Source organism: Falco punctatus, assembly GCF_963210335.1.
Source record: "Falco punctatus genome assembly, chromosome: 11".
NCBI classification, from domain to species: domain Eukaryota; kingdom Metazoa; phylum Chordata; class Aves; order Falconiformes; family Falconidae; genus Falco; species Falco punctatus.
Window position 1 is genome coordinate 31,044,069 of NC_137591.1, and position 14,338 is coordinate 31,058,406.

The 14,338-nt window shown below is 44.4% G+C and overlaps 1 protein-coding gene across 1 annotated transcript in view; it reads left to right on the forward strand.

Annotated features, from left to right (window-relative positions):
• The window catches only part of RGL1 (ral guanine nucleotide dissociation stimulator like 1), a 79,164-nt gene that overhangs the window by 40,680 nt on the left and 24,146 nt on the right, over window positions 1-14,338 (forward strand). Inside the window, exon 5 of the mRNA XM_080407578.1 lies at window positions 12,159-12,343. Within this exon, the coding sequence (XP_080263704.1) occupies window positions 12,159-12,343 (185 nt within the window). The remainder of the gene's footprint in view (window positions 1-12,158; window positions 12,344-14,338) is intronic.

Below are 14,338 nucleotides of genomic sequence, written 5' to 3' on the forward strand. Positions count from 1 at the left end.
GTGAGCGTTTCAGTGGCTGTCTCTGAAAACACAATGGAGTACGCTTGCTTGACTGCAGAAGACATGTAGCGCTTAATTAACGTCTGTAAATGATACAGAATTCTCAAAGGCTTCATTAGAAACAAAATATCGCTTGTTAGTTCTATTTTTTTAGCTATTAGCGAGGACAGAAAGCTACAAGCTCTTATGATTTGGTCTGTTTCTCTTGCTCCATGAGATTTGACGTGGGAGCTCAGTTCTCCGGTTCTTTCCTGGCTAGTGTAATAGAGAGCTGTCAGTATGTTTCTCTCGTTTTACCACGAGAGCTCATCAAAGAACAGCGGGTAGTTAGAAGACCAAGCACCAAGAAGGCGGTATTATGTAGTGGGCAGAGGCAGTAACAGGCAGCCAGCAGGTTCCCACACTTCCATCCAAAATGAGCTCTGGGGCCTCTTCCAACTTTGGGCAACCCATTTGACCTCCCTCTATCTCATTCAGTCCAGCCACAAGATGTGAGCTAAAGCAGTACCCTTCCTGCAAAACAGATTAAGGATTTATATTGCAGATGAGGAAGATAATTTCACCAGCATAGATCACGTTGGGATTAATCCTTCAGCTGCTTTTTCATGGACCCAACGGAGCTTGATTATGAGATGGAGAGAAAAGGGGTGAAAGTGATCTTGATGTTAGTGCCACTCAGGCTTTGGACCAAAATGCATCAATTTTTTTGTTAGACTTGGAGGTGAGCATGCAAGTGAAATAGCATTTAGTAGGAACATGTTTGTTTTTTGGTTTGGGTTTTTTTTTAATGGAATTGTTTCCCTACTGGCACACCCATAGTTTATCATATACCCCCTGCCTAATCGCTTCCTGTTGCATCAATGCTGTCTCCCCTCTGGGCGTGTAATGATCTTGTAGTGCCTTTGCACAGCCAGGGGCTGACAAATGAGCGGAGTCTGTGGTCCTGTTCCTGTGGTAACACAACTTCTGATGAGTTTATCTGACATAATTTTCATTAACATAGTTGGCACAGCTGATTTTGATCCTTTGGCCCTTGTAAGATACAGTTTATGTCTGAATTTGATACCTGTTACCCAACTACTTATTTATGGAAAACTCAACAATGAAGTTGTCAACAAAGTAATCTGTCAGGTATATGTGTTTTAACAGATTCCGTATAAATGTGAATTCACTTCCCTGCCATTGCTCTCAGTTGCTCTGGCTACTTGTCTCTTAGATATGATTAATGGTATCTGGAAAAGAGGTTGGCTTTCGTAGTCCTGTTGCGAAACACGTAGTTCTAGTAGTTCAGGTTTTCTCCTGTCTGGGATAATTCCAATATAATTGCATTTACCCTCTTTTCTCATAGAACAGAAACACAATATAATTACGCTATGAGTTTTATATGACTTGGAGAAACAGGAGGAAGAAGCAGTAGAGCCATGTCATTTCTTGGCATTAGCTCTGCATTTCTCAGAGGAAAAATCTCTCCTGGGGAAGCGCGTGGTCTGTGGCCAGAGATCTTCTGCATTCGTCAGACTCCTGTTATGACAGTTGAGATGCTTTAAAAATCCATTTGAGGCGTTAGAAATGGGGATGCAATTTAAAGCATTTCCACTGGTTTGTCACACAAAAACACTACAGAAGTTGAAAACAACTGCAGGAGAAGAATTTATGGCTCTTTAAATAGCTCGTGGAGCTTTAAAGGAGAGGGGTTTTTTTGCAAAATCTTAGGGTGCGCATGGGAGGAATATTACGTTGTATGTGATGTGCTGTAAACCCCCAGGTTACTACTCTGTGATGACATTCTCTCTGCTTTTTGTACTTGTAATACAGAGTTGTGATATATTTTGAGAAGGAAAATGCCTCATGTACATAAAGTTTTATTATTTTTTTACAAAATTATTTTAGTATTCCAGCCAGTGTTTCGTGTAGCTCAAAACCTGCAAGTGCACTGGTGGCACAGCCTTGTTTGAGAGACTTGTGGGAGCTATAAACCTGGCCTCGTGTTTCCAGATTCTGGGGCTGAGCCAGCAATTACTTCTCACACTTGTTGCAGTGACATATAGTTGTTACTGACCCAAGATCACTTTGGCTATGTTCGGAAACATGCCTTCTACGGATCCTTTCTGCCAAGGGGGTTTTCTCCTGTTCACTCAAGCATCATTCCTATCATTTTTTGGCCACCGGAGTGGTCAAAAAATTTGTATTTTTCAACAGGGACCTGACTTAATTACATCTAATACAAAATGTCTTTTGGGCTTTTCTTATTATTGCCCTTTGCTTTAGAACTGCATTCAGTAATACACAGTTTAAACAAAAGTACTGTAATTTTGTAACTTTAAATTACACAGGCAGTTTGGAGTTATGAATAAGGTCTGAATGCCATCAAAAGTTTTGTGAGCTTAAAAGAACTGCCATGCATGACTCTCAGCTTTGTTTGGTATGGTGCTTTTTTTTTTTGGTTTGGTTTGTTTTGTGGGTTGTTTTTTTTTAGTATCAGGATCCACCTTAGCTTTCCATGCCCAGTAGTTTGCTTTCCACAGTTCTTGCTACTTTTCAATCAGTCAGAAAGTTTGTCATCACAAGTAACAAAAGAATAAAGTCCAGTAAAGGTCAGATATTTTCCAGCCAAATGTCTGAGTGAGTTGGACTTCAACCCGTGTTTCCAGAAATACGATGTCATGCCTCTCTTAATTGTCTGATAAGAGAGTTGTAAGGAGTAACTTAACTTGACCCTGTATCTCCTCCTGTAAGCAGTTCTTTTTGTGCTTCCTTGCATCATATAAACAAGATTGGCTGGTGCTGTTTCTCAGTTCTGCATGCTTTTGTGGTAAGGTGTTGCCTCATCTTAGAATCGTGGCTGTTTTCGGAGTTCTCTGTGTTCGTGACATGTTTTTTAGCTTAGGACTTCTGTTGGCTTTCAAAAAGAAAAGGGTACCTATAGCACACGAAGGCAGGTGACAATTCGGAATGAAACCATTAAACAAATAAAAATTATTGGCATGATGAGTAACATTAAGAACTAAAGAGAGGTCCTTATGATAGTACACATTACATGAACCGTAGAGAATCTGTGCTATAATTCAGTTATGGTTTTGTTTTTAAGTGAGGCTGTATACTTCAAATGTATGGTTTGGTACGTGTTGCCTGGAGCAAATGAGGAAGGAAAGTAGAGCAGAAAAATAAAGTACTTTCTCTCGCTCGTGTCTGATGTGAAGACTCTCTGCACCTTATCAGCCAGGAATCACAGGAAACTTAAGTGAGATAGTGAGGTCCAAGGGATCTCAAGCAACTTTACATGTTTTGGGAAGGGGATCAGCAAGCCAAGCAACGAATGCTGCCTGGGGACTTCAGTCCTCCTGCGATGGCTGTGTGTGTTGCCTGTGAGATAGTGCAAAACAATGTTCTTGGCGATAGGACCTGGTCACTCTGATCTCCGTTCGGAGCAGGAGAGTTCCTCAGTTAACTTTTAACTCACTGGTAAAAGGTGAAAATTTCTGGTAAATTCTGGTAAAAATTCTATGCAGAATGACCTGTCAAGTAATTTGTGCTCCGTTTCCCTCCTCCTACTGAAAGATTGTGTTAATTTTGATCTCTGGGCAATCCACTGCTGGCAGACAACTATAACCAAACCACAGACTCCTTGAATTTAAGGAGGTGAATGTATTAAAGGAGCAGAATCATTATTTCCCAGAAGATAGAGGCATTAAAGACCTGGCTGGAACTGGTTGAGGACAGAGAAAAAAATACATCAAGCCTTCAAAAGCATAAAATATTGTAGCTGCTTGTAGCTTTTGGAAGTCAATAGCTTCACTGGATGCTGAGATGCCTCTGAGTACTGTGAAGGCTGGAAACAGTGCTGAGGCTGTGTCACTGAGGTGACTTGCTGGGCTTGCGAGACCTGGACAGCTGCTGCAGCACATCACACTTCGTGAATAAAAGGTGCTGAGCTTGTTGCCAGGGGTTTGAAAGATTTCTGTCAGTGAAGTTCCCAGAAGTGATTCATTCCTGCTCAGCGCACACACACAAAAACATCCAGCCTGGCAGTCCAGGCTTGCCTGCAATGTTTGCGTTCAGGGGAGACCAGTTTAACGTTAACGGAATCTGGTTACTTGGAGACCTCACTCAAAAATACGAGTAGTACGAACCTGAAATTACCTGTGGGAGAGGTTTTTCAAGAGGCAGACAATGTCGTCATATTGGTCCATGGACATGGATGATGATTTTTGTTTGCTTTCCAGAGGTCTAACATTGGCACATTTTCTTGAAAGATACCCTTTAGGCATGTTGGTAAATATAATGGGGAGAGGAAAAAGTGTGCCGTCTTCCCCCAGCCAGGGCAAAGGCGATGAAAAGGAAATGCTGTGCTGCAAACAGTGGGCCATGTTCCGATTCCTTTGTTTACATTTCCCCTGATGAAACCAAAGAAAGTTTAGGAGCTTTTATAAATCTCAGTTTAGGTTATATTTCTCAAGGATGTTAAGGAGAAAGTGGTAGAACCAGAAAACTGGTCTCCTGGTTGCAGTATGAGGTTTCAAATGGAGATTTTAATTATCTTTATTTTTTTTCCTGGCTACATTGTATACTCGCATCCCCAGCACTGCAAAAGGGAGAGGATTCTTACTGGAGTTGGACCAGCTGAATGAGAAGCAGAAACAATTTGTGTAGTGCAAAAAGTACAAGAGCTTTAAGCCCTCAAACTCACTTCTGCAGTTCCAAGCAAAGCCATGGCTGAGTCCTGAGGCTTTTAAGTCCTAAGTGAGCTTGAATAACAGTAACAGTAGAAGTCCTTTCAAGCCTCCTCTTGGAGAATAAGGTTGTGGTTTCCTTCTGCTACTGGCTTTGGTTTGCTGATGTGGAGTAGATTGGTGGTGCTCTCCCTCAGATGAATGACGTGCCACAAAAATGAATCAAAATACTTGGGTTTGTGGGTTTCTTTTTCCATTGCCTTGAATGTCGTCTCCTAGTTGCATCTGCTTTATTATCAAAATATGGACTGTATTTGCTATTAACACTTGGAATGTGGCACAATTGAAAACTGCAGACAAAGCAACTCAAAGCTAAACTGAGATTTCCTTGTGTCATTCCACAGCAATCGGGTGAAACAGTTCAAATAAAGAAAATGAAGGAACACATTCCGTTACCACGTGGCAGGTCTTGCATGTTTACCCCTCCTCTTTGCATTAAAATAGCAAATACCAAAACTTACTGTAATATTGCAGCATTTGGAATTTCTCATAGTGATAAACAAACATTGTCCTATGGCTTGTTGTGCATTTAGACCTTCCCGCCAGAAAACTTGTCTTGTTTCCTGCTGAAGTTAACAGTCCTGCTGGAAAACAATGTGCACAGTTACAGTGCTGCCAGAATAAAACTGGTCCTGAAACATTGTACTCCAGGAGAACAGCCACCAAAAGAATGTGAGACAAATGGAAGAAAATTGGCTGAAAGTTTCTGGTGCCTGGGAAATGCATGGTGGGAAGCAGTTAAGATGCATTTGGGAGAGCAACAATCAGCATTCATTCCAGTAAAGCCAATTAAGCTAAAACAACAGCAGAAGCCAATGCGGTTACATGAGAAGCGGAGTCAAACACAGGGCAGTATAAGCAATGGAAGAGTGGGAGAGTTATGAAAACAACCAGAACCAAGCAAAAAAGAATAATTAGGAGAGCAAAGGAAAATAACGATTGGCATCTCCACTTAAAAGAAAGTACAACTAGGAGAGCTATTCCCTTAGTGACTTTACATGCATGGCAGCAAAAGCCATCCTGTCCCCACTCCCCCCTCCCCGCCCATGGTATTGAACCAGTTCTTTCCAAATGAAGAGCAGGTCATTTGCTGGAACTCATCAGCATGTTATTTATAAATAGACTGGGTGTTAGAAGCTTACCTTACCTTTACTTGCAGTTTACATACATTTTACCCTGATTCAAAGCTGAGATTTAAGTGCCCATGTTGTTATTTAACAAGCAAACCTGAGAAAATTAAATTAAGCTGGCTTAATTTAGTCTCTGTGAGCAAGCCTGAAAGGTATTGTGTGGACACGGGGGGAGAGGGAATTGTCAAGATTATTCCGTTGATGGTCTGAAGTATGCATTTGGCCAAGTACCGATAGTTTTGTGCATGTTCCTGTCTAATTTCCTAAGAAATCAGTCATTTAACCTCTTTTTGCAACTGAGGTTCTCCTTATTTTCCTTAATTGTTGAGATTCCCTTCTACTCGTTCTTTAGAAATGATTGCGGTGGGAAAGAAAACACTGCTTTTGCCTTTTTGGCAAGAAATGATCTCTTGAATTCCTCCGCAGACCTCTTCAGGACCCGGTGTTAGAGCTGTCTTTCCAGTTGAGAAAGGACTGCACAGAATTTCCGTGTAACCTAGTGAATCACTTGTGGCTACGTGATACGAAGCCCTTATTTTCCATCTCCTCTGTGCCCTGCTAGCTCCACTTAACAGGTGTTAGACTTGGAGCTGCCACAGCCTCGTGGCATTTTTGGTACCTCGGGGGCGAATGGGAGTGGACGAGGAGTTCTGTGTTCCCAGAATCTGATACGCTTCTTCCACCTGCCAGGAGGTAGATTTTTTGAGACTGAAACCTTTGGAGATGAGCTTCAAGAACAGCGGGTGTGGGTGCTGGAAGGCTTTCCGATAGGTGTGGAACTCGCAAGCGCTGCTGAACAGAGCGCAGAGCCTGGGGCTGGCAGGACAGGAGTTAAACGTTAGAAGCTTTTTTTTCTTATAGGCAGGAAAGGCAAAATTTATAGCTCGTAATCAAGGCCATGAAAAATGTAGTCTGTGATGTTTCTTTCCTGCCTGAGATCTGGGAAGGCTCCCGTTCCTATCTGTCTCTGGGTCTGTCCAGTGCAGGGAGTTTCTTCTCAAGGGCAGCAGATGTAAAGCTACTGCAAGGCAGGGGAGAGCATCCCTCCTGGCACACCACGGAGGCGGCGACGGGAGGGCAGTGGGGCACAGGGTACCTTTTTTCTCTTTCCTGTTTCCCCTCTTGACTGAAATGATTTTCCTGGCAAAAATCAGTGTCTGGAAAAGCTGTGAACTCCTCACCCTGCTCTGGGAGACTGGGTCTGTCTTAAACTCTGTTTATTCTTCAGCTTATGAAAGTGACCATCAACCAAGCCTCTGGACACTGAGCTTAGCGTAAAGACTGTGTGAACAGTATTTTAAGAAGAACTTACCCTGTGGAGAGGCTCGTTCTTCCCAATTATTGCTGAGCTGGTAAATGTTCATAAGAAAAGAATACCCAGCCTAGGTTTTGGTGGTGGCGACTTTGTGATGTGGGTGGGGAAAAGGGCCACGGAGCAGGAGGCAATACACGGTTAGGGCATGGAGCGAGGCGCAGTGTTCCCCTGCCTGTGGTGGAAAAGAAATTTAAATACTGTGGACGCAGGACGGTGGTGTTTGTGACTGTAAGCGCTGCTGTGATGCAGTGTTCTGGGTATGTGTGGGGCTAGAGAGGGTGATTAAAAATGTGAGGAGAGGGGAGGATGGAGCCAGAGCTCTGGAGCATTGCTATGGGCATCTCTCTGTTGTGGCTTTCCTTGTGCCTTGGGATGTGGAGCTGGGCTGGCACTGTTGGCTTTGCCACGGTGGTTGTGGAGCACTGGCTGTGGTGTGACACCCGTCCTGACTGAGAAAAATGGTCCTGAAGCTCCACATAACAAGTTTGGCCACCACTGGAGTGAACTCTGAAGGCCATACTTGTTGCATATGTGGTGGAAGCTTGTCTGAGCAGAACTGTGAAAATTTGAAAACCAAAATGGTTTTCAAATGCAGAGAGTCTTCCAAACTGCACAATCTGTGTCTCATGTTTGCAGTGAAATCTGAAATCCAGAATGTGTTTGCACACTAATTTTTGGTTGTAAATACTTTTTGTAGCTCTAGACCTGTAATTCTAAGAGTTTCTCCTGTCCATAAGCCTAACCAAATAGTATTACTGGCAGATTTCCAAACATTCAAATTAGAACTTCAAAGTTGCTACAATACCGGAGAAAGAAACAACAGATTAAAATTGATGGGACTTGTAAAATGAGATCTGTATGGGAGTAAAAGTTAATGGAGTTTGGAGGAAGCACCAATATGGTTGAGATGAGACAAGGGACATGGGAGAAACTGTCTTTACTCTTTCTTAACTCTTGGTTTATTTTGACTGGCACTGAGCAGCTGAGTTAACCAGGTATTGCTGTGGTTTCCCTACCTGTAGAACAAATGTGCTGGTATTTTTACCCAGCTCTGATACGAGAGCTGCCTGGGTTGACTTTTGGATTCCTTCTTGTCTGCCTGTGAAATCCGTGTTCATATTTGGACTCCTCTCGTGATCTCATACCTTGAGGAAAGAGAGGACCTTCTGGCGTGCTTGTCCCTTCCCATTTTGCAGCTATTAACATGCTAGATCCAGAGCCACATCATCCATGTTTTTCAGGGTTTGAACTTTAAAAGCAAAGTGCCTGGCTGTCCTGAGCGCAGGGCACAGATGCTCTTTGAGCTGACCCATCGGTGCCTCTAACTGGATGCTCGTGGATGGAGGTTTTCACCGGGGGCATGGCCCTTCTCTTTGTGGAATAGCATTGAGGGTATTGCATGAAGGTCTTGTGAAGTGGGGTTGCTGGAGCTGGTATCGGGGAAGGTTTCTGTAGGTGTGAAAACTGTGGCCATCAGAGGGCTGATATCACGGCTAACTACGCAGCACAGCCCTAAGGACCTGCTGCAAACCAGGGCTGCTGTCACTTGGCCGTCTCAGCCGTTTTTCTGATGGCAGTGGAGCTCATAAGATCTGCTGCCCCTACAGAACTGTGTTTCTTCCCTCCTAAGCATCTTCCATGGCTTTCCATGAGAGCAGTTAGCTGTAAGTCACCTCTTGTGCCTGCCGCAGCATTTGGAACTACGGGCTGGAAGAGATGTGAAATACAGGGATGGTTTCAGTGTCGCAGAGGAAAACTTCGGGACTTCTTTTTCTCAGGAGTCTTAGGTGTTTATTGTGCCTTTTATTCTGGAACAAGGGGCTTTCCCCCCCTCCCATGTTACGTCCTACTCTAAACACCACAACAAGTGATCATGAGACAGTGGCCACAGCCAGTGTGCCATGTTATGTGACCACACACCAAAGTCCTTTTCCCTAATGTCTCTGTCAACCCAGGTGAACAGAATTCTCTTTAAGATACTAGATATGCCGTCTGTCTTCCCAGCCTGTAATGCACACTACGGCCGCGCCAGTTGTTGCACCAAAACACACATGCTGATTTACCAGCATGTTGCTATGAACAACCAAAGCTCTCAGTTTTCCTGCAGCAGAAAAAATAAACTGGTCATTATTTTTTGTCCAGGCTTGAATTTTCTTGAAACTTGAAGAAATTTGGTTATTTTTTTCAGGCCGCTCCCAGTTTTTCCACACTTCGTTGAGATTTGTAAACAACATTGTAAGTTCTCTCTGGAAAACCATAGCATAAATTGTAAGTCTTACTTTCTTAGAAAAGCAAGTTGAAATGATGAAAAATGCCCACAAAGACAATATTTAAAGAAATTCCTGTAAGCATACGTTTACGTAGTATCTAACTACCAATCTGATAGGTGAGTGTGGATTAAAAACTTCAGAAATCAGAAAAAATAAACAGATCGCTTTCCTCTGTTTCAGGCAGGGTGGAAGCCACGCTGATCCATCGGCTCTCGTTTCCCTTGGCCCTCTCACTCTGTAGAGGGCTTGCCTGCGGGCAGTTCTTTGCAGCTGGTGTCTTTTTAGCTGAAACTCCGGGATAACTTTCCTAAACAAGGTCACAGGAGCACTGGATTCCTTAAACATCCTTTTCCTGTACTGCCAGCATGACCAAGCTACCTTTTTGCGTGGTATAATTTGACAGCCCCTCCTTGTCTTTGGGCTAAGGGTAAAAACCGAGATGTTGCTGATAACATTTTTGTTACGCGTTTCATCCTAAGATTAGCAAGAGCAGCCTGTCTTCTGGGTTCAGCTATCTTGACACTTCAAGCTTGATACTGAGCGCCGGCAGCGTGGTGCTGCCCGTGCCGCACGTGCCACGATTAGGGCTTTATCTTCACGGATGAGGCAATCGCGCTAACTGTGTGTGCTCGTGGGGCTTAGGTTCCAGCTTAGACCGTTTTTTTTTTCAGAACCCAAGGTTTCATGAACAGGCTACTAGGACGGCAGATAACGTTATGATATAGAATAATGGTAATACGGTGTGGAGGAATATGCAGCTTCAGTGTGGTTCCCAGACTTGGCAGCAGCGGTTGATGAGAGGAAGGGCATCAAAGGAAGCATTTAATTTAGCCTCTGCCTTGAAGGCAGGAGCTGCTACCCTGAAGGAGCCATGAATACCTTGTTTCCTCCTTGCTATTTTCCCCCCACGTCCCAGGGAGCGGTAACGGAGCAAGTGTTGCAGCCTGGCTGGGCCACAGCTTTTCCCACTGGCAGAAAAGGGAATGAAGAAATTCTGTCCTGCTCTGGTCTGGTAGTTATTCAGACATAGTCACGGTCCAGCTAAGCAAAGATACTTCATCTGATTAAACAAAGCATAACTCCAAGGTCATTTGGGAGTCTTGCTTGGCTGGCTTGACAGTGCAATACTGGGAAGCAGGATGGTAACGAATGCTGGTAAATAGAGAATGAGTTGGTTTTATCCCAGATAAACCTTATACCTTTGGGAGAGGGCTGTTCGTATTACTGTCGATCGCAACGGGTGCTGGAGCAGTGCAAGGAGCACCAGCAGCGGTGGCAGCAAGCAGTGGCAGGACACACAAAGAGAGAGACACGTGGACAAGGAGAGGTGAACAGGGGCTTTCCCCCAGCCACTGACCCCCGACTGGCTGACTGGACAAGACAGCAAGGCACGGAGCCTGCACCCGGCAGTGCGGGGGATTTAAGCAGGTGAAAACAGTCAGCCTAGCTGATGGCGAGGGGTGCCAGAGCATATCTGTTTGCAGGCAGGCAGGCAGGCACCCAGCAGCACGGTGACTACCTGCCAAAAAGCAGCGTCCTCTGCTTCCCCTAAGCAGGAGTCAGTGTAACGAGAAAAAAGGACCGGGAGCTACAGACCTGTTAGTCTAGCTGCAGCACCTGGAAAAATTAGGGAGAAGATCATACTGGGTACTGTTGAAAGGCATTTATTCTTTAGAATTTATTCTATTCTTCAGAATAACGCAGTCATCAGGCACAGCCAGGGTGCGTTCGCAGGAGGAGAGGCCTGTGTAACTGGTGCGATACCCTTGCGTGATGAGGTCACCAGCCCAGGGGGTGAAGGGAAGGCAGGGGATGTAGTTGTTCTGGATTTTAGTAAGGCTTTTGATCCTGAGCCTCGCAGCATCCTTCTGGACCAGCTGCCCAGCTGTGGGATGAGCAGGTTGGTGGTGTGCTGGGTGAAGAGCTGGCTGAAGGGTCGTAGTGAACGGGGCTACGTCTGGCCGGCGCCTGGTCACCAGCAGTTTTCCTGGGGGCTCCATTCTCGGCTCAGGCTGTTCCATGTTTGTCAGCCGTCGATGCAGGAGTTGAATGCACCGTAACGAGTCTGCTGGCGATACCAAAGGCGGGGGGTGCAGGTGACTCTTGAGGGACAGGAGGCCTTGCGGGGGGATCTAGACGGATTGGGGCGCTGGGCTATGACCAGTGGGAGGCACTGGGGCAGGCTTCCCAGAGCGGTGGTCGATGCCCCAAGCCTGTCAATGCTTACGAGGCGCTTGGCCGATGCCCTTAAGAACGTGCTTCAGCTGTTGGTCAGCCTTGGAGTGGTCAGGCAGTTGGACGAGGCGGTGGTTGTAGGTCCCTTCCAACTGAAACAGTCTGTTGTGTTCTGTTACCTTAATTGCTTTATCTATCCTTACTTGATATCCTGAATTTAATAGAAGTGTCTCAATACAGCTCAAAGGTGTTTGATTCTTGATTAGCTTGCATTATGGTGCTATAACTGTATCCACTCTTAGGAGCACAAATCAGGAGTAACTTCACTGAAGTCCCAGGTAAAATCTGAGTGATATCTTAGTAAGATTCCATGCATAAAAAGAACAAATTAAATTCCTGGCTCAAGAAGTCTTTATGCTGCCTTCACATGGGGTATGAATGCCTCTGTGTTTTTGTTGTTGTCTTAGATGCAGGTACGTATGATTGCATCGATGCATGCTGTATACAACCAGTGTGTTCTCTGTGTGTTCGCTTTTAGTGCTATCACATCCATCTTACAAGCATGGCTTGATCAGTGCTCTGAGGATTTCAGAGAGCCGCCTGAGTACCCGTGTTTGCTGAAGTTGCTGGATTACCTGAAGAAGAATATTGATGGCTCTGACCTGGAGAGAAGGGCTCAGAACCTCTTGGAGCAGTTCCAAAGGAAAGAAGTGGAAAATGACGGTGAGTTACCTTCCCCTTCTGTCTGTCTGTTCTGTTCTCCCAGACTGTATGGTACCACGGGGATTTATGTGGAGTACATTTCATCAACTCTTATGCTAATTGCCGATCTTGTGAGGCTCACCAGTGACTTTCTTCTTGTGGTTTGTTTTTTGCTGTGTTTTTTTTTTTTAAAAAAAAAATCTCTGTATAAGGCTGCAGGTTCTGTGCAGGATGAAATAGTCGTACTGCATAGGTGCCTGTGCCTGTTCGTTCTAGGGTGGATGAGGAAATCCAGCACTTCTCTAATATTTAGCCAAAGATTTAAGAATCCTGTGGCAGCTAAGTGGTTAATTGTTAGTGCACTTCCCATGTCGCTGAGTTAAAACACACAGCTGCTCTTTAGCTAGTCTTCTCATTGCAACACCCTCCCACCCCAAGAAAAGCCCAAACCAACATGCAAAATACAGAGCTGCAACGAAATAGAGCTTGGGTCACAAGCTTTGTTGTCATTAAGCTTTTCTTCCTAGTTACCATCATGCCAGAGGAAGTGTCTGTGGCTGTTTTTTCCTCTCTGAGTGGCTGGCTGCTGGTATCCAAGGACAGAGGAAAAACTTACGTTATTGGGGGTCACAATCTACTGAAACAATAGTGAACTGTAGTAACACAAATACGCTGTGTGCAGCGTCAAGCCTGACATATACCCTTATCCTGGTCAGAAAGCTTCCTCTGGCATAAGCTGAAAAGTCATGGGAGCTCACGTAGTGTGTGAATGAGAAGTAGAATCGACTTCCAGCTTTAGTAGAGGGACGAGAGGGAATGATTCATGTAATAAAGGATAAAGGAAATGGCAGTAAAAAACCTATTTCATCCCATAAAAATCATGTCTGCCGGATATTCCAGAAATACCATGTCAATGCATAATACTGTGAAATGCCAACTTAACTGTCATTAACACGCGCATAAAAAGCAGTACCACGCGGGGCTCAGGCGTTTTCCTTATTGAACCCAGGTAGTGACCAGGATTGCTGGTATCTTTCTGTTGATATCCTTTCCGGGGTTTGGTTCCCCCAGGTCAGACAAGAAAGCTGACGAGAGCTATATTTGGGTTCAGCTGTTGTTCAAAGTGAATAGAAGTTCCCAGCCGCCTTGCTTCTGCATTTGTTTCCTCAAGCAGTCGTTGAAAAAGTTCTTTACTGAGTAATAGATGGGTCGGTTCAAATGGTAACATTTTCCAAATTGTTGCAGAATAGAGGCTGTTAATTAGAATAAAATAAGAGGAGGACAATTAAATTAACCTGTGGGGTCTGCAGAAGAGAGTTTTGGAATATCAGAGCTCCATCTTTGTTCATTTCAGAGATTTCTTTCCAAACTCTTAATGTATTGTCTGCAGTCAAGACCTACTGATAATTATTGTTCTAAAGCAGTCCTGTTGTGCCATGAATTTACAAAATTGCGTCCTAATCCTACAGTTTGATTTGTGTAATCAGACCTCCCTTTACTGCTTCCATCAGCCATGCCAGTAGGCTAGATTGCCGTGCCAGATACATGGATAAAAGCTCAATTCTTGTAGCTTAAGCAATGCAAAGCGAGGTGAGTCGGAGAGTGCAGGTTCAGAAGGGGCAAGTGGCCGGTCTCGGCGAAGTCAAGAGGGCAGCTGAGCCTGGAGAGGGCTAAATGGATCTGAGTGATTTGAAAAGATGATGAGGCACTTGAGTACAAGAGGATTCCAGCTTCTTGGAGAGTAGGGAGAAGACTGGTTGCACATTTATGAGTGTGAGAGAGAAAGGGGAAAAAGAAGCATGAAAAAAGGAAAATGTTGCGTTGGCACTTCAGGACCTGACTTTAAGGGCACTGTAAGGTTTTGAGTAGAGTTGCAACTCAGTGATGAGGATTTTTAGTTGAATTCCAAGAGCTGAAAGGAAAATGAGGAGTTACATAGCGAAAAAGAGAGAGAAAAAAGTGTGAATCTTAACAGTTCAGTAGAAATTCCTTTAATTATGTGTATCGCTACAAAAC